Genomic DNA, 17,709 nt, shown 5'->3' on the forward strand with positions numbered 1-17,709 from the left:
TTAAACTGAGTGGCAGGAAAATAATCAGAACATACCCTCAGTGAATAGATTATAACCCCAGTTTTGTGGAAGGAAAATATATATTCTTAAAAGATAATATGATAAAAATGTTAGTCATTGTTCAAACTGATCCCTTCACATAGAATGTTCCATTAAACATAATTCGGCATGCTTCAGAATATGCGCTTACCGAAGCTTTCTGCACAGCAGAGTGCTTCGCAGGTAAAGCCCCTCACAGACGTGCAAACTGCAGAAGGCCCCAAAGGGAAGCACCCCCGCTCTGCAAAGGTGAGCTCTACCTGCCCCTTGCTCATGCAGCTTTCACACCCTCAGAGGGTAACACCCTGGCATACAGCATTGATATGATGTGGGCAGCTCAAGTCCGACATATATTATTTATCACACGCCCCGTCTTGTTGCAGCTTAATCTATTTTCAGCACAACCCTGTGTCATGTCCAAGACCCAAGTTCTTTGCCAGCTGGACCTCTGAAACATTCTCAAGTTCCATGTCAAAGCCACAGTCCCTAAAAATAACTGACATCCTTTCTGACCTGCTCCTCTTTCCACTGATGTCTGAAAAACCCTGGAGTAAACCTTGCTGCCCAGGCTCTCTTTAAGGCAAATCAATGTCCACAAACCATTAGCTGTTATCTCATACTACAATTCCTACAGGGTTTTATTAACAAAACTATAAACTTTAAAAAAACATCTATCATGCCAACACATTTATCATGGACTTCCGTATTACGGACTCCCGCAAACCAAGGCCCGACGCCGTCACACTGACCTTGGTTCAGGTAGGTGAGCGTCTCGTCATGCAGCTTCACGGCTGGGGACGTGGCGGCACACATTACGTACTGGAAGGGTGGGTTCTTGGTTTCACCATCCAGCGGGAGGCTAGAATCTTCCTGCTTGAAAATGGGCAATGCCAACACATCACTGCAAGGCAAAACATCAACACTGACTTACTTGGGAAATTTAATTTTAAGGCAAACATTCTGAAGTAGTTTCTTGAACATCCAGTATCAGAAATAAGATGCAGAATAAAATTTCATGTCAATCTGGTTGACTGAAAAATACTATCAATTTAGAGTATCTCTTGGTTGGGAGGTTGGATGGCAGCTATGATTAGGTGGATAAATACAGACTGTTTGATAAAGTCCACACTACTGATAAAGAACTATTACAATGCTTAAAAAAAAAAGTGGCCAGTGCTATGGCACAGCATGTAAAGCTACTACCTGAGGTACCAGGATCCCATACAGGCACCAGTTCAAGTCTCAGCTGGTCCACTTCTGAACCACCTGCTAATGTGCTTGAGAAATCAGTGGAAGATGGCTCAAACTCTTGGTCCCCTGTACCCAAGTGAGAGACAAGGAGCTTTTGGCTCCTGGTTTGGGATCAACCCAGCTCCACCCATCACAGCCATTTGGGGAATGAATCAGCAGATGGAAGACTCTTGAAATCATTCATTCATAATCTCTCTTCCTCCTCTTCCTCCTCCTCCCCTCTCTGTGTAATTCTGCCTTTCAAATAAGCAAATAAACTTAGGAAATGGTGGAAACTGTCCCTGCTAAGGTGGGTACAACTGGCACCACGGAATTACAAAGGATGCTTTACAGAAAGTCCCTGCTAGGCAGGACACACGGCGAACATAAAGCTCCCTGCCCAGTCTGAAAGAACGGCTTCTGAGAAGCACACCCCAGGACTGCCCAGTACTGCCCAGTACTGCCCAGTACTGCTGGGGAGGGGAGGCGCGGACCGCCTAGGGCATGGTCTGTCCTTTCTCACACCAGGTGGTTAAACACCCATGGATATACTTGCTGTGGGGTTTTGTTTGTTTTTGTTATTTGATGGTTTTAATGATATCACCTATTTACCACGGCAGTTTTTAATATAGTCACAGTCATGCCATTATCGCCAGTACCTACTTTCAGAATATTTGTCTGAAAAGAAACCCCAACGTGGGGGCACTGGGGGCGCAGAGAAGACTGTTGCCCTAATCAGGGAGTCCCTGGGTTTCAAGGTCAGCCTCTGGCCCCCTCCTCCTGCTTCCTGCCACTGTCACTGGGAAGCAGCAGTGAGAGTGCAACCAACCGGGCTCCTGACAACCCCGCAGGAGGCCTGGGTTGAATTTCCAGCTCCTGGCTGCACCCCAGCCTGACCCTGGCCTACCCTTTGGGCTACCCGGGGCCTTTAGGGAATGAACCAGCAGACAGGCACATACTCTCTGCCTCCCATATAAATAAATATTTTAAAAGAAAGAAAGAAATCCCATACCCATTAGCAGTCACTCAGCATTCCCTCTACCCACCCTCACCCCGGTCCTAGCAACCACTCACCTACTTCTGTCTCAATGGATCCAGCTATTCTGCATTTTGTTTTTGTTTTTAAGAAGCAGAAAGAAAAACAGAGAAAGAGCTTCCATCAGCTGACCTACTATCCAGCTTCTTGCCCAGCCAGGGCCCAAGTCTCTCGTGACCTGAGCCACTGCTGTGGCTCAGAGCTACAGCTGTCACCACGATGCTGGCATCCAACATGGCAACAGTTCACATCCCAGCTGCTCCACTTCAGATCCTGTGCCCTTCTGGGAAAAGTAGTGGAAGATGCTCTAAGTGTTTAGGCCACAGCACACAAACTAGAAGCCCAGAAGAAGGTCCTGGATCAGGTCTGACCAGCGCTGGAAGATCTCTCCCTCTCTATAAACTTTTTCAAAATAAATCTTAAAAACAAACAAAAAAAGGGGGTGGGGGTGGGGAGGTGTGGGCTGACATGGTGACATACCAGCCTAACCCTCCAACTGCCTCCAATTGCAAGCAGTGGCATCCCATACCGATGCCAGATCACATCCCAGCTGCTCCTTTCTATCCAGCTCCTTGCTTGTGGCCTGGGAAGGCAGCGGGCACAGCGGAAGGCCTTGGGCCCTGCAGCTACAGAGGCGGCTGGCAAGAAGGTCCCGCCTCGGTGGCCTATTGGCTAAAGTCCTCACCCTGAATGCGCCAGGATCCCATATGGGCCGAGTTCTAATCCCAGTGGCTCCGCTTCCCATTCAGCTCCCAGTTTGTGGCCTGGGAAAGCAGTCGAGGACAGCCCAAAGTCTTGGGACCCTGCCCCCACGTGGGAGACCTGGAGGAAGTTTCTGGCTCCGGGCTTCGGATTGGCACAGCACGGCTTTTGCAGTCACTTGGGGAGTGAATCATCAGACAGAAGATCTTTCTCTCTGTATATCTGACTTTGTAATAAAAATAAATAAATCTTTAAAAAAGAAGTTCCGGGGCCTGCCGCGCAAGTGGTTAAGGTCCTCGCCTTGCACGCCCGGGATCCCATATGGGCGCCGGTTCTATCCCGGCAGCCCCGCTTCCCATCCAGCTCCCTGCCTGCGGCCTGGGAAAGCAGTCGAGGACGGCCCAAAGCTTTGGGACCCTGCACCCGCGTGGGAGACCCAGAAGAGTCTCCTGGCTTCGGACCGGCATAGTATCAGCCCGTTGCGCTCACTTGGGGAGTGAATCATCGGATGGAAGATCTTCCTCTCTGTCTCTCCTCTCTGTATATCTGCCTTTCCAATGAAAAAATAATAAAAATAAATCTTTAAAAAAAAAAAAAAAGAAGCTCCGGCCTGCCACCTCTGGATCTACTCAGTTTTGGTCATTTCAGCCATTTGGGAAATGAATCAGCAAATTCACCTTTAAAAAAAAAAAAAAGATTTATTTATTTTTATTGGAAAGGCAGATATACAGAGAGGAGGAGAGACAGAGAGGAAGATCTTCTGTCCATTGATTTACTCCCCAAGTGACTGCAATGGCTGGAGCTGAGCCATTCCAAAGCCAGTTGCCAGGAGCCTCTTCCGGGTCTCCCACGCAGGTGCAGGGTCCCAAGGCCTTGGGCTGTCCTTGACTACTGCTTTCCCAGGCCACAAGCAGAGAGCTGGATGGGAAGTGGGGCCGCCGGGACTAGAATCAGCGCCCATACAGGATCCTAGGGTGTGCAAGGCCAAGGACAAGAGCCACTAGGCTACCGCATCAGGCTCAGCTTCAGTCTTTTCTTATCTCTCTGTAAAACCTGCCTTTCAAAAATAAAATAGATCTTTAAAGAATAAAAAAAAAGCAGGTGTCTTCACCAGAATCTTAACCCCCGCTCATACACGAGATCCAATGTATGAGGTCTGTTATCTGCCTTCTTCTGCTCGACGTGGCAGCATGCTGAGTACCTCACTGTGTGGTACAGACACAGCACCGTGCATGTGCCCATCAGCTGCCGGCTCCGGCTGCTCCGCTTGTGGGGGTGGCCATGAGCAATGCTCCAACGATACCCCTGCGCTCTGCAGACACAGCTTAGATTCTCTTTGGTACATGCCCGTGAGTGACTCGCCGGGTCACACAGTAATTCTGTTGCACACTGTGAGGGACTTCCAAACCACCTTCCACAGCAACGCTATTACTTTACACCCGCTTCATTAATATGTGAAATATGAGATAATTCCAATTTGCACACTCGTATCACACCTTTATATTCATGCTTCAACAGCAACAATGAAGCACACCAGTTCCTTTGAGTTCCTCATCTTGCTCCGGCTGACACTGGGTAGTCACTTCAACTCAAAACCAAAACGTGGAAATTCAATGGGAAAACTGGGAGCACCGTACTCTACCTGCTTTTCTACTCCTCACATACATTTTTTTCCCCCAAGACTTATTTATTTACTTGAAAGGTAGACTTACAAAGAGAGAAAGAAATGAAATTTTGGAATGCCAGTTCACTCCTCCAATGGCCACCACCGCAGGCTTGGGCTCAGCTCAAGTGGGCGTCTCCTCCTCAGCTCGCCCACCTGGGGCAAAGGCCCAAGCATGGCAGTCATCATCCACTGCTCCCAATGGATGTTAGCAGGAAGCTGAGTCGGTCTGACACAGCTAGAACTTGAACTGACACCCAGCAGACACCAAGTGGCTTACTCTACTAAGCCACAAAACCAGCCTGCCTAACACAGATTTGAATTATAGCACTGTACTGATTTTTTAAAAAAAGATTTATGTATTTTTATTAAAAAGGCAAATTCATGGGGACAAAGATCTTCTGACTGCTGGTTCACTCCTCAAATGGCCACTATGGCCAGAACTGAGCCGATCCAAAGCCAGGAGCTTCTTCCAGGTCTTCTGCACAGATGCAGGGTCCCAAGGCTTTGGGCCGTCCTCAGCTGCTTTCCCAGGCCACAAGCAGGGAGCTGGATGGGAAATGGAGCAACTGGGACATGAACCGGCACCCAGATGGGATCTTGGTGGTTGCAAGGCAGGATTTAGCCACTGTGCCACCATGCCAGGACCCTGATTTGTTTTGAAGACACTAAAGTACACACCATCCTCTTTTGATAGCTGAGGATACGCAGTTGGAAGTGATCCCCAAACCCTTGCTGGAGTTTCCTCTGTCCCGTGGCTGGGGTTTGCCCCACCTACGACCCTGTGATACATGGAAAGCTTATCATGGGATTTCACATAGTATTTTGCGCATCGAAGCAACTCCTGATAAAAATCACACAAGGCTACAAATAAACCAGAGCTGGTGAATATATATATTATGTTGTTGTCCAAATCTCCTGGACGAAGAAGAGAGAGATAATAGTTATGAACCAGAGGCATCAGTTAATTATACTGAAAAATGACATGAGGAATAACTCAGATTTTAGTAATTTCTTGGGTTAATCACTAATACAGGGTATCAACGTAAGACAAGACTGCATCTAAATGGTATTTATAGGGGCCAGCTTTATGGCCTAGCAGAGTAAAGCCCACAATGTCAGCCAGCACATTGGGTGCCCTCTGGAGTCCTGGGTGCTCCATTTCTGATCCAGCTCTCTGTTACTGGCCCGGGAAAAGTAGGAGAGGGTCCCAGTGCTTGGGCCTCTGCCCCTGTGTGGGAGATCTGCCATCAGGTCCCTGGCTCCTGGCTCTGGCCTGGCCCAGCTGCTGCAGCCTGGGGGATGAACCAGCACACGAAGACTGATTCTCTCTCTCTCTTCCCTTCTTCCATCCCACGCAGGACATAAAATCTTATATGCTTCAGACCCCAGAAGGCAACTCAGTTTGGTATTCACTTAGTTTCAAAATAACTTTTCCATAAACTGGACACACAGATAACTTGCTATTGAAATTCTAGTTAATTTGTTACTTAGAAAATGATTTCCAATCAACACAACATGAACACCAGAGACTCTTTCCAAACAGAAAGAAGCCAGACTTGGAACCCTCCACTGGCTCACTGGCAAGACAAGCGCCTTGGAATATATAGGATCATGCCCTTCGGCTCCGCTCTCTCCACCCCCCTCCCGCAGGGCCTCTGCACCAGCTCTGCTCTCCCACTTGCTACGCCCAGCTCAGGAAGGCTTTACCAGGAAGCGCCTCCCATCATACTCTCCCAGTTCCCCTTACACAATTCTTGTCATTTTCCAACAAATACCCTGTTAAGCACCAACCATTCTGTAAGTCAATTTCATTTACCACAACAGAGTGGAGACATCTGCTGAATAAAGCAACTGCAGTATCAATAACCAATTTTCACCAAAATGGAAGACAAGGCCTCCAGATAATTTTAAAACTGTAATGTCTACTATGCCGAAACAAGACAGTTCAATAGGATGCTTTTTAATTTAAAAAAAAATTACATGAAGGCTACAAAAGTTTTTGATGCATCAAATTCAAAGCCTGAAAACATACAGAACAAAATGATCTCTTTTACAAACCAAAATCGAAAAAAACAAACTACATGATGACAAAATTTTCCCAGCAGTTGGGCCCTGTGTGATACCGCAGCAGTTAAAGTCCTTGCCTTGCACGTGTTGGGATCCCATACAGGCGCTGGTTCTAATTCCAGCAGCCCCGTTTCCCAACCAGCTCCCTGCTTGCGGCCTGGGAAAGCAGTCGAGGACGGTGCAAAGCCTTGGGATCCTGCACCTGTTTGGGAGACCCGGAAGAAGCTCCTGGCTTCAGTTGGCATAGTTCTGGCCATTACGGCTGCTTGGGGAGTGAAACATCAGACAGAAGATCTTCCTTTCTGTCTCTCCTCTTCTCTGTGCATCTGCCTCTCCAATAAAAATAAATAAATCTTTAAAAAAATGTTTAAAAATTAACCAAAGTTAACACCTAAACGTATGCTGTGACCTAAGACTTGAAATGTACAAAAAATTTAATCAAACGGACACATATGGAACTACAAGGACCAAAAAACAGCAATTATCAGTGGCCTTCAGGGAAAGCAACTGACTAGGAGATGCCAGGGTAGGGGGTGATAGCATGGCTCATCTATCTTTTCAATGTCACCACAGTGGTTCAGTTTTCAAAACTGATTAGAATGTGAATTTTTTTTTTAATGACAAGAAAGCTAAAATGTAACATTTATCGAACTAAAGCAAAATGCAAATGCTAAGGAACTAAAACAAACAAACCACTAAGATATAAAGAACTCAACATCTAGTAGTGGTTGGCCAAGTGATCTGGACCACCACCCTCTGCCCTGCTCCAGGCCCACTGAGAACAGGATGCCAAAGCTGCAATCGGACACACGCACACTGGACTAGACAGCAAGGGAAAGGGCAAAACCCACCGCAGCTCAGGGCAGCTTTACCCGCACCTGCGGAAAGCACGCGAACTGGGCTGCGGTTTCACATGCTCTGGATCTCGGATTCCCTGACCCATACTGAGCTGGCATGAGCCACACCTGCCCCCAGGTACAGGCTAGCAATCAGCCAGGGGGCTCCACACTGGTGAGCTGCTCCACAGGTTCTGCGGGGTCTACACTAAGTCACATCCAGCTAGGATTCCCAGGATTCTGACAAGCCCATGAAAATGCTTCAGCATCAATGTATCCCAAGGAATTCTGAAAAGCCAATACTCCAAAAATAACCAAGCAGAAAAGGCCAAATAGGACTCTGAAGAGCAAGAACCAACAGCAAAAACAAGAGCTGGCTGACACCCAGCCCCGACCCCGCCGTTGGTTATCAGTTCTCCCCGATCCTGCTGGGAAGCACTGGGGGGAAATGAGCTCGGAAGGGGAGCCACTTCAGGAGCACAGCAATCCTGCCTCCAGCAGCTCACCTGGGAGCCATTGGGCTCCACACCTCCCTCTCAGACCGTCCAGCACCTCCGGGTCAAGCACTGCCTCAATCTCTCTCCCCTCCGAACTCTCCAAGTCCCTATTTTGCTGACTGGACACAGACTGAACACCAAAGACTGCAGGTGCCACAATGATCAGACCCAAATGATAAATTCAGCTTACTCCACTTTAAATAAGGAGCTGAAACATAGACTTACACAACCATACAGAAGGCAGAAAAGAATCTGATGGAAAAAGCAAAAGGGAACAAGGGACAGAGATTTCCACTGAAGCAACAGAAGAGGAAAGAAGGGAGCAGAGACAACGTGACGAGACAAAGGCCGCGCAAACTCCAAAACAATTCATCGACTCAAACAGCCCAGGCGACCAACCAGAAGAACACAGGCCGTTCACACCTCGAGCCGCCATGAGTAGCTCCTAACGGGGCACCCGGTGTATGTAACTTTACTTTTACCAGTGAGGTACACAGCCAAGCAATCTGCTTAGAGTAGGAAGGGCTGAGAGCCTTAGGGGACTGTCCAAGTCCCCTAGAATGGCAAAGGGGACAGGCTCCAGGAGGCAGGCACCAGCCAAAACTTAAACACAGGAAAATCTGTGTTTGAAGAAAACACATGCATAGCCAAACATCCGTTCATTCAAAGTAAGTTAAAAATCACCAAATCAGGGCCTGGCACAGTAGCCTAGCAGCAAGTGATGGCCCTCACCACCCATGTGGGAGATCCAGATCACTACAGCTACTGGATGAGTGACCTAGGGAACAGGGAGTCCCACCCCATCACTCTTTCTTTTTTTAAAAAAATGTTTTTTGAAACACATCTATCATTTTGTAAACATACTGTCCAACCACCTAGAAAATTGAAGATCCTACAAGTATCAGAACAAAGAAGCTCAACACACCCCAGTGGAAAAACTGCCAAAAATAGCACTACACTTCTCATTCATAAATTGGTAGGCAGCCAGGCCTGGAAGTAGCCTAGTGGCTAAAGTCCTTGCCTTGCACATGCCAGGATCCTATGTGGGCTCTGGCTTGTATGCCACTTGCGCCACTTCCCATCCAGCTCCCTGCCTGTGGCCTGGGAAAACAGTGGACAAGGACAGCCCAAGGCCTTGGGACCCGGCACCTGCGTGGGAGACCTGGAAGATGCTCCTGGCTTCAGATTGGCGCAGCTCTGGCTTTTGCAGCTGCTTGGGGAGTGAACCAGTGAGCGAAACGTCTTTCTATTTTGGTAGGCAGCCTAAGAATGCAACGACAGCAGACCCTAGTTCCAGAACTTCGAATCCCAGCCATGCCAATGCTGAGTGATAATTCACAGACTACTTAATTTGTCTGGGCTTACATAATGGGGTTTGTATTCAGAAGTTAGAAGACAACGCTTTACGTATCTAAACTCTAGGTCACATTAATTGAACCAAGTGGGGTCCATGGGCGCCGGGGAGCGCTAAGATGAATATGAAAACATCACTGACCTTTCACCTGTCAACAGACAGGTGGCATGCACTGATGGCGGTGAGAACCGCCATGGCTTTGGCAGGAGTCAACACCAGACACGAATCTGGGCCCACGGAGAGACACATCGTGTCCTGCCCTCACACTCAAGCACAACAGCTGTTCAAGGAGCAGCTCCAGCACCTGGGCTTGGGCTGGGAGCAGACCCAGTGGGTTCTCCCAGGGGCCATCGCTTAAGCTGATTATTCAGACCCAGGTGGCTGACAATTCCTCAACACTGACAAAATGAGCTTATCAACTGCACGGAAACTAGCAGCATTTGCTGCCAGGGAGAAAACGGGAAATTGTGGCCATACTAAGGAATACATTTTTTGTTGTTGTTCATACCCACTAAAAATGGTCAGCAACTGGAAGATCTGCGTGACACAGGAAAACAGTATTTTCCAAATGACCAAAATATGCATATTACAAACTTAAGGCATGCAAAAGATCCACGCAAAGCGCACACACACCAATCCACCTGCATGCAACAGAGCACAAAAAGCACATGGAAAACTTCATAGTCCACATTGCAACTAAGTTATACAAACCCATTCTGGTCAAGTGTTAGCTGGGTAGTAAATATACCCAGGACTGTCATACAAGGCTGCTAACAGAGCCTTCCCTTTTCTAGCCGCTTCTTAATGTGAAGCCAGCTTTCTTCTTCTTTAATTTTTACTAGAAAGTCAGATATACAGAAAGGAAGATCTTCTGTCCATAGATTCACTCCCCAAGCAGCCATAATGGGCCAGAGCTGAGGCAATCCAAACCCAGGAGCCAGGAGCTTCTTCTAGGTCTCCCATGTGGGTGCAGGATTCCAAGGCTTTGGGTTATCCTTTACTACTTTCCCAGGTCACAAGCAGGGAGCTCGATGGGAAGGAGGGCTGCTGGGATTAGAATCGTCACCCATATGGAATCCTTGCACATGCAAGGTAAGGACTTTAGCCACTAGGCTACAGGGCTGGGCCTGCAGTTTTTATTTTAAACAAATTGGTACTCAAAATTTCTTGATACTTTGATGATTAGGAAGTGACTGCAAAACACTGCTACAACACATCCTGCAAAGGAATCCCATCAACAATGGTCCTCCTCCACTCAGTCACTGCCACAGCCATAGCCACGGCGAGCCTGAGGTCGGCACAAGGGCTCCAGCGGCTAACCCGCTACCTCCAAGCACAGCATCCCATATGCACCATCCTCCTGTGCTCTGAGAAAGCAAAGGATGGCTCAAAGCCTTGGGACCCTGCACCCACACAGGAGACCCAGAAGAAGCTCCTGGCTCTGGGATGGCTCAGCTGTGAGCCATGTCATGATCCAGCTCCCTGTTAATAACCTGGCAAGGCAATGAAGGCCTCTAAGTGCTTGGGCTATTGCCGCCACCTGCAAGACTCAGAAGCAGCTCCAGGCTCCTGGCTTCACAGCAGCCCAGCCTGGGCTGTTACAGCCATCTGGGGAGTGAACCAGCAGCCAAAAAAAGACTCAGAAAGTTAAAAACTGCAAGGGGAAAAAAAAGACTCCATCACCACAGTTTAGGAATTTCATCAGTTAGATACATTCCAAGGGAAGAAAACACTACAAGGAGAAAGAGAAGGCAGGAAGGAAGGAAGGAAAAAAAAAAAAACCAAATCGCAGATAGTATTTCCTTGAAGAACAAATACATTAAATGTGTACCAACAAAATCAGTAAGTGCCACTATGATGAAATGTATGAAGTTTATTAGAGAACATATCAACAAACTACTGAACTTCAAACAGGCCTAACGGAAGGATAGAAACTGCATTCAACCAGGCGTGGAGTGAACACCCTTGAAATCGAACATGAAGATCGCAGGGAAGGAGCTGAGACCGTAGGGCTACATAGAAGAAACTGCTGGAAGACACACTACCCATGCGCAGTAAGCACTTCTCCAAGGCCATCAAGAACCCTCATCACAGGCTGTCCTCTGGACTTGAACTCAGGCCACCCCGAGCTTGGCATGGCTTCACATTTTTTTAGGGTTAAAAAAAAAACAGCTCACCCAGCTTGCAAAGTAAACTACTCAGCAAGCGATCCCTTACAGAGGGCTGGGCAACTCCTGCCTAAAGGTGGTGAATGCAAAAGCCAATGTGGACACCAGAATCTGAAATCCTTAATTTATAAAATAGCATTCTGTTAAATTCCTTCCTATATGACAGGTTAAAATCCAGAGGAAGGTTTGAAGCCTTGAAGCAAGCAGTTATATAGAAACTGTCATTTCTAGAAGGCTGAATTTCGGTGGTTCTAAAACCTTTCTGTATTTCCAAGACATAAATTCTGTTTCAGTAGGAGACCCAAAGAAAGCCAGCAGCCATTCCCGGCTACAATACAAACCCCACCAACTCAGAGTCTCTAATAGTCTAACCTTTTAATCACCATTAAAACATGCCTTCGCCTCACAGCTGTTCTGACTTACAACTTCTCTGCAAGTTACGGAAGAACCTCCCACTTCACAATGTGCGGGGTATACAATATGCTTCTAAGAGGCGCAGGGCAGTGAAGGCCAGCCAAGGCCAGGAGATGCCTGCTCTCAGGCCACCATTTCCTACCAAAGCTTCTCCAATTAGTGCGCCCGACTTCTTACCCTCCACAACTCAATACCGACCTGAACCCTGAAAATGAACGTGCCATGGACCGTAAACTTCACGGGAACAATGGTGACCCCAAAGACCCTCTCTTCAGGACACTTGAACCCAAGGCTTACCTTGTAAAGGACATTTGGTTATCTGCCCCATATTTCTCAAAACTTAAGTGACCTAGACCTCAGGACACAATGAATTCCGACCTCCCACTGGTGAGGGAGCAAGAGCCTTCCGGGAGCTGGTGACCAAGGAGGACGGGCTGCTGGGCGCGGGTCACTTCTACACCTCAGCCTTGCGCCACACACTTCCGACAGGGCTGACTGCTCTCTCCCCTTGGAAATTACAAACCGTAGACTTTTAAAAAGACTTATGACCTGCCTCATTTCACATGGAACCTGCCACAGCTAGCATCCTTCACTCAAGTGTGGCCAGCAGTGTGTGCACACAGGCATGCAAGCGCGCGCACACGCACGCGCGCACACACACACACACACACACACACACAGAGGAGCCAAAAACAAAAGGCAGACTAAGCCAGCATCAGAAGCAAGCGGCACGTGCCTAACATTTCCACAGTTCAAGGTAGGACCGTTCAAGACAGAAATCCCTTTTCTTTCGAACTATCTTCCTCAAATGCTGAGGAAACCATTCCCTACGCTTGAAAACACCTGTCCTCTGAACACACCCTAACAGCAAATGATGCAAGCCTGCTTCCAAAGGAAAATGGAGGGCCACCTACAAAGTGAGTCTTTATCAGCAAGCCATTTTCCCAGTCATTTCCTCAAGTGAACTTCTGAATTACCGAAGTTCTGAATTCCTTCCCACTGGATGCCCGAGGAAATGGCTCACAGTTCCCGAGCATCCCCAGACCCACGCCCAAGTCTCCCGGCTCCAGGCCACGCGTGGAAAGCCCACCTGCTCCCTCCCCCGCCCCGCAAGTGCTTCTTCCTGGTCTTCTTGTCCTTGTTAGTCCATTTTCGAATTTCCTAGGCTGTCCGTGTGAAATCTCGGGCCTCAGCTTTGCAAGGGGCACTCTCATGAATGTCTAAGGAAAAAAAAAAAAGCTGAGCAAGTTCTTTAAACATGCTAGTCGCCTCCCACTGACACATGAGGACTTCAATTAGTCAAGGGACAAAGTTTCCCCAGGGGAACTGTTGTAAATGACACGGAATGGCAGAGACCACGGGCTACACTTTCAGAACCAGGGCAGGATGAGGTTTTAATAATACTAAGGTTTTAATACTAAGGTTTTATTCCCTTTCCACTTAAACAGAAGTTAACAAGGGGAATAAGGTAGCTAACTCACAGAGTTCAAGTATAAATCCGTGGGAAGGGGGTAAGGGGGGAGTGAAAAGCTCACAGTCAGTAAGTTCCCAGCAGCAAGCTTTCATTTCCCAAAAAGCAGAAGCAAGGTGGAAAGACCTGGTGCCCCCGAGAGTCCCGGGCAGCCCAGGGACAGCCCGACCTCAACACCTGAGACCGCTGTTCCAGAAAACAGGCCAGCTTGGCTCAAGCCCTCGAGTTACCCAAGCGCGGGAGGTGCCAAGTCCGGGGAGCCCAGCAGGAGTTCAGGTCAGGCTCTCCACCACCTGCTTCCAGGTTCCAGGCTCCCAGAAGCCTCTAGGCTGTTCTGAGGGTTCTTCAGGACCCAGAATTCCTTTTGGAAGCTTTAAAAGCTGCATGACTTTGGGGAGCAGCCCCCCCGCCCCATGCCACCGGCCAGAAGACACCATCGTTCAAGCCATTCCTGAACCCCCCCCTACACACCCCTACTCACACCCCTAGGGCTGCGGGCAGATAACCGGCAGAAGGACTTCCAAGTTCATAAGCTGAACTTCAATCCAGCCCCTTACCGCACCTCCTCACCCTAACACCGACCTTTCAAGCTACTAAGGGTTTCCAAAAACGAGTGCATTCTTCACCATGATTGGGCAGCCACTAAACTCAGAATTCAACAAAAATGAGTGGTACAGAGACTAAACAAACTATTGTTTGGGGGGGGGGGGTGGAGAGTGCAGCCGCCGCAGCTTAAAAGCCCTCGGGAGGGAATAGCCAGAGACGCCGGTCCCCCAGGACAAGAAACTTCGCTTGCACGCACACCGGCTCCATTCTTAGGACAGAGTTAACTGTTACAACAGCCGCGGAAGCACCATGTGCAAGCTGCAAAGACCACCATGCACAGCGACCGGGCAGCACCGGATGGCCACCCGGTGAGCAGCATTTTCCACCAGTCTACGCCAGTTCCAGCCAAGGGGCTTGTTAAACCACTTGCAAGGAAGGCCGGGGAGCCCCTTCCCCCACCGCCTTCCGCCAGCCGCACGCAGCGGGGGGCCCCGGGGGAGTGGGGCTCCCGGGGGTGCGCCCCGAGGCCTGCGGGGCTCCCCGCTGCAGGGGCAGCCAGGCCAGTTCCCGCCGTACCTCATGCTGTAGGCGCCGGCGCCCAGCTCCTGCCCGATGCCGGAAAGGCTGGCGTCGAAGTCGTGCACCAGCCCGGATTCGATCACCTCGTCCATCTTGAGCACCCAAGCCATTTTTCGGGCCTCGCCGCCGACCCCGCGCGGCGCAAGCCTCCGCGTCCAGGGGGCCGAGGGAGGCCGGGGCTCTTCCGCGGGTGCGCCCGGACGGCAGGGCGCGGGGTGCAAGCCTCCGGCGGCGGCGGCGGGGACGGCGGGGGCAGCGGCGGCGAGCGGTCACCAGCGGCGGCCCGGACGTCGACCGCGACGCCAGCGGCCAGGGCCCCGCGGGCAGCGCACGGCGAGCCCGGCGAACAGCTGCAGCGGGAGCGGCCGGGCCGCCGGCAGCGCCTCCCTCCCGGGGACCCCGGCCCCGCGCCTCATGCCGCCGCTAGCGCCGCCGCAGCCGCCGCCGCCCGGCCCGCATCCTCTCCCTCCCCACCCCGGGGGCCGCGCGGAGGAACCCGCTCCGACCACCGACCGCGGCACGCGCGCCCTCAGCCGCTTCCTCCCTCCCCCGGGCCCGTCGGCCTGGCCCGCGCCCCGCCGCCCTGGCCGCTCTGCCCGCCCGGACGCTGCCTCGGCTCCTCTCCCCCGGCTCCGGCTCCGACCCGCTCGCCACTTCCGCCTCCGCGGGCCCCGCCCCGGCCCCGCCCCCGCGTGGCCCCGCGCTCCGGGCCACGCCCAGCGCCTCGCGGCCGGACACAGCGCGGCCACGCCCCCCGAGGCTAGGTCCCGGCCCCGTGCGGCCTCGCCGCCTGCAGCGCTGCCAGTCCAGGAAGAGGCGCCCGCTCCGGCCAGAGAGGAAGACGATGGACGCTCCAAGCGGCCAATCACGGGGAAGGATGGGCGGACGAGGCTCCCGTGAGTCTCTGCGCCCCTGAGCCAAGAGCCAATGACAACGTCGTTTCTCTGGGACAGGTCGGAGGACTTTATTTGCAACCCGAAGACAGAGTTCATTGGTCGGCGTTGGCGGAAGTCGCCCCAAACGCCATAGCCGCAGGCGCCGCGCTCTCCCAACGCTATTTCCGGCAGTCTTTTTTTTTTTTCCTTCTGTAGAGGGAGGGAGAGCGAGCGATTCGCTGTGCTTCCTGGGGTGTGCGGAGCACGTTGATTGGCGTAAGAATAGACCAATCAGCGCTGCCGCGGGAGAACTCCGGAAGGTCTTCCCCGGAGCCCCGGGTGACTGGCTCGCGTGAGTGACCCGGAGCAGTCGCTGACCTTGGGGTTGTGCAGCTTCACGACGCCCGGCGGGAAGCTCCCGGGGGCCTCCCTTAGCGGTGCATCCCGGCCACGCGCCTCGGGGCCCGAGGAGGGAGGGAGGGAGGCAGCCGAGGCAGATCCGAGCTGCCTGAACCTGCTGCCTTCCAACTCCGACCCAGATAGTTCCAAATACAGGTGCAACCCGGATGGTAACACAACGTCCCTCGGCCAGAAATGAGAGAATTTTAGGCTTCTGTTATTTAACTATGAGCTTGCAGAGTCATTACCCCATTTCACAAAGCTTTGCTACAGCTACGGGAGTAGATGCGGAAGATGGCATTTCACGGTTGAGGAAACAGTAAGCCGGAGCAGGGCTTTCTGATGAAATCCAGCCTCATCTTATTCAGGCTGGAATGTCAGTAAAAGAAGCCCGGTCCAGCGATTCCAGATCAGCTGCCCCACCCGAGTTAACGGAAACAATCTTGTTCAAGTATAACTCGAGGACGGTCCTCACCCCACGGAAACGATTGCTTGGTGACCTAGCCAGAGCAGCCAAGTCTACAGTTCTGTTGCTGTGACCCTGCATTGAGGTCCCAGCTCCTGGGTTTGGCCTAGTCCAGCCTCAGCCATGATGGACATTTGGTTTTTTGTTTTTAAAGGATGATAAAGTGTGATTTTTACAAAATTTTATTGGAAAGAGATTTACAGTGAAAAAGGATCCTATCTGCTAGTTCATTCCTCAAGCAGCCACAATGACTAGAGCTAACTTGATCCAAAGGCAGGAGGTTGGAGCTTCTTCTGGGTCTCCCATGCGGATGCAGGGTCCCAAAGTTTTGGGCCTTCCTCCATTGCTTTCCCAGGCCACAAGCAGGGAGCTGGCTGGCAACTGGAGCAGCTGAGATTAGAACCAGCACCCATATGGGATCCTGGTGCACGCAAGGCAAGGATTTAGCCACTATGCCCCTGCACCAGGCCCAAGGCTGGGCGATTCTCATCCTCGGGGCTGTCCTTTGTCCTATAGGATGACCCCGGAACTCAAAAATCATGACAACCAAGGTCCCCTTATGTTGTTGCCAAATGCTCTCTAGCTGGCAAATTCACCGCAAGGGGGAGAGTGGTACTTTAATCAGTTTCTTGCTTTATTGAAGCAATACAATTGTGATTCCAAATCTCTACTCTGACCCAAACTTCGATAACAACTCAAGCCGTCCATTGGCTTTAGGTAAAGGTGAGCTGTTATTAAACAATTTTTGTTTCATACTCACTTTGAATAAACAACAGATTCATACTTGTGTGAGAGGAAAATCCTGTGCTTGATCTATTTGCTATTGATGATGGGTGAACACATGGAGTCTTGGGCAGCAGCAAGAAGGCTAATCAGAATGGGCTGCAAGGGGTAGCATTGCTAAATAGGCCTAAAGAGGCCAGCCCTTCCTTTACACCCCTGTGTCCACAGGTACAACAATGCGTCTCCCCTGCAACTAGATCCATGCTATGTAATTCCAGTACACAGGCTCCAGGGGAGCCATGTGCACAGCAGGGGCTCAAATATTTAATAAGTGAACAACAGAAACCAGAACCAGGTTAGCAGAGCCTCATGAGTTAAAAAAAAAAAAAAAATGTAGGGAGGGTCTGGCACAATGGCTCAAGTGGCTAAATCTGCACCTTGCATGCCGCGGGATCCCATAGGGGCACCGTTTCATGTCCTGACTGCTCCACTTCCCATCCAACTCCCAACCTGTGGCCTGGGAAAGCAGTAGAAGTTGGCCTTTTGAAAACCTTGGTGTCTATGGCCATACCACCCTGAACGCGCCCGATCTCGTCAGATCTCGGAAAACCTTGGGACCCTGCGCCCATATGGGAGACCCA

General features: G+C 50.7%; 1 protein-coding gene across 7 annotated transcripts in view; it reads right to left on the reverse strand.

Annotated features, from left to right (window-relative positions):
- UBP1 (upstream binding protein 1) overlaps positions 1-14,894 on the reverse strand; it is a 41,704-nt gene extending 26,810 nt beyond the window's left edge. For 5 of the 7 annotated variants that reach the window (XR_005882014.1, XR_005882016.1, XR_005882013.1 and 2 more), the window contains exons 1-2: positions 14,603-14,894; positions 789-940 (exon numbers count right to left, since the gene is read on the reverse strand). Coding sequence is in view for 3 of the 7 variants with exons in the window: in XM_040964201.1 (XP_040820135.1) it covers positions 789-940; positions 14,603-14,715 (265 nt within the window). In the remaining 4 variants the exon portion in view is untranslated. Of the gene's footprint in view, positions 1-788; positions 941-2,343; positions 2,532-14,602 lie in introns of those variants that run through there. The other 2 variants (XM_040964225.1, XM_040964234.1) reach the window with 2 other exon arrangements.
- Between the last annotated feature and the right edge of the window lie 2,815 nt (positions 14,895-17,709).

This window comes from Ochotona curzoniae, unplaced genomic scaffold (assembly GCF_017591425.1).
Source record: "Ochotona curzoniae isolate NIBS_2020 unplaced genomic scaffold, NIBS_Ocur_1.0 contig_1302, whole genome shotgun sequence".
Taxonomy (NCBI): Eukaryota; Metazoa; Chordata; class Mammalia; order Lagomorpha; family Ochotonidae; genus Ochotona; species Ochotona curzoniae.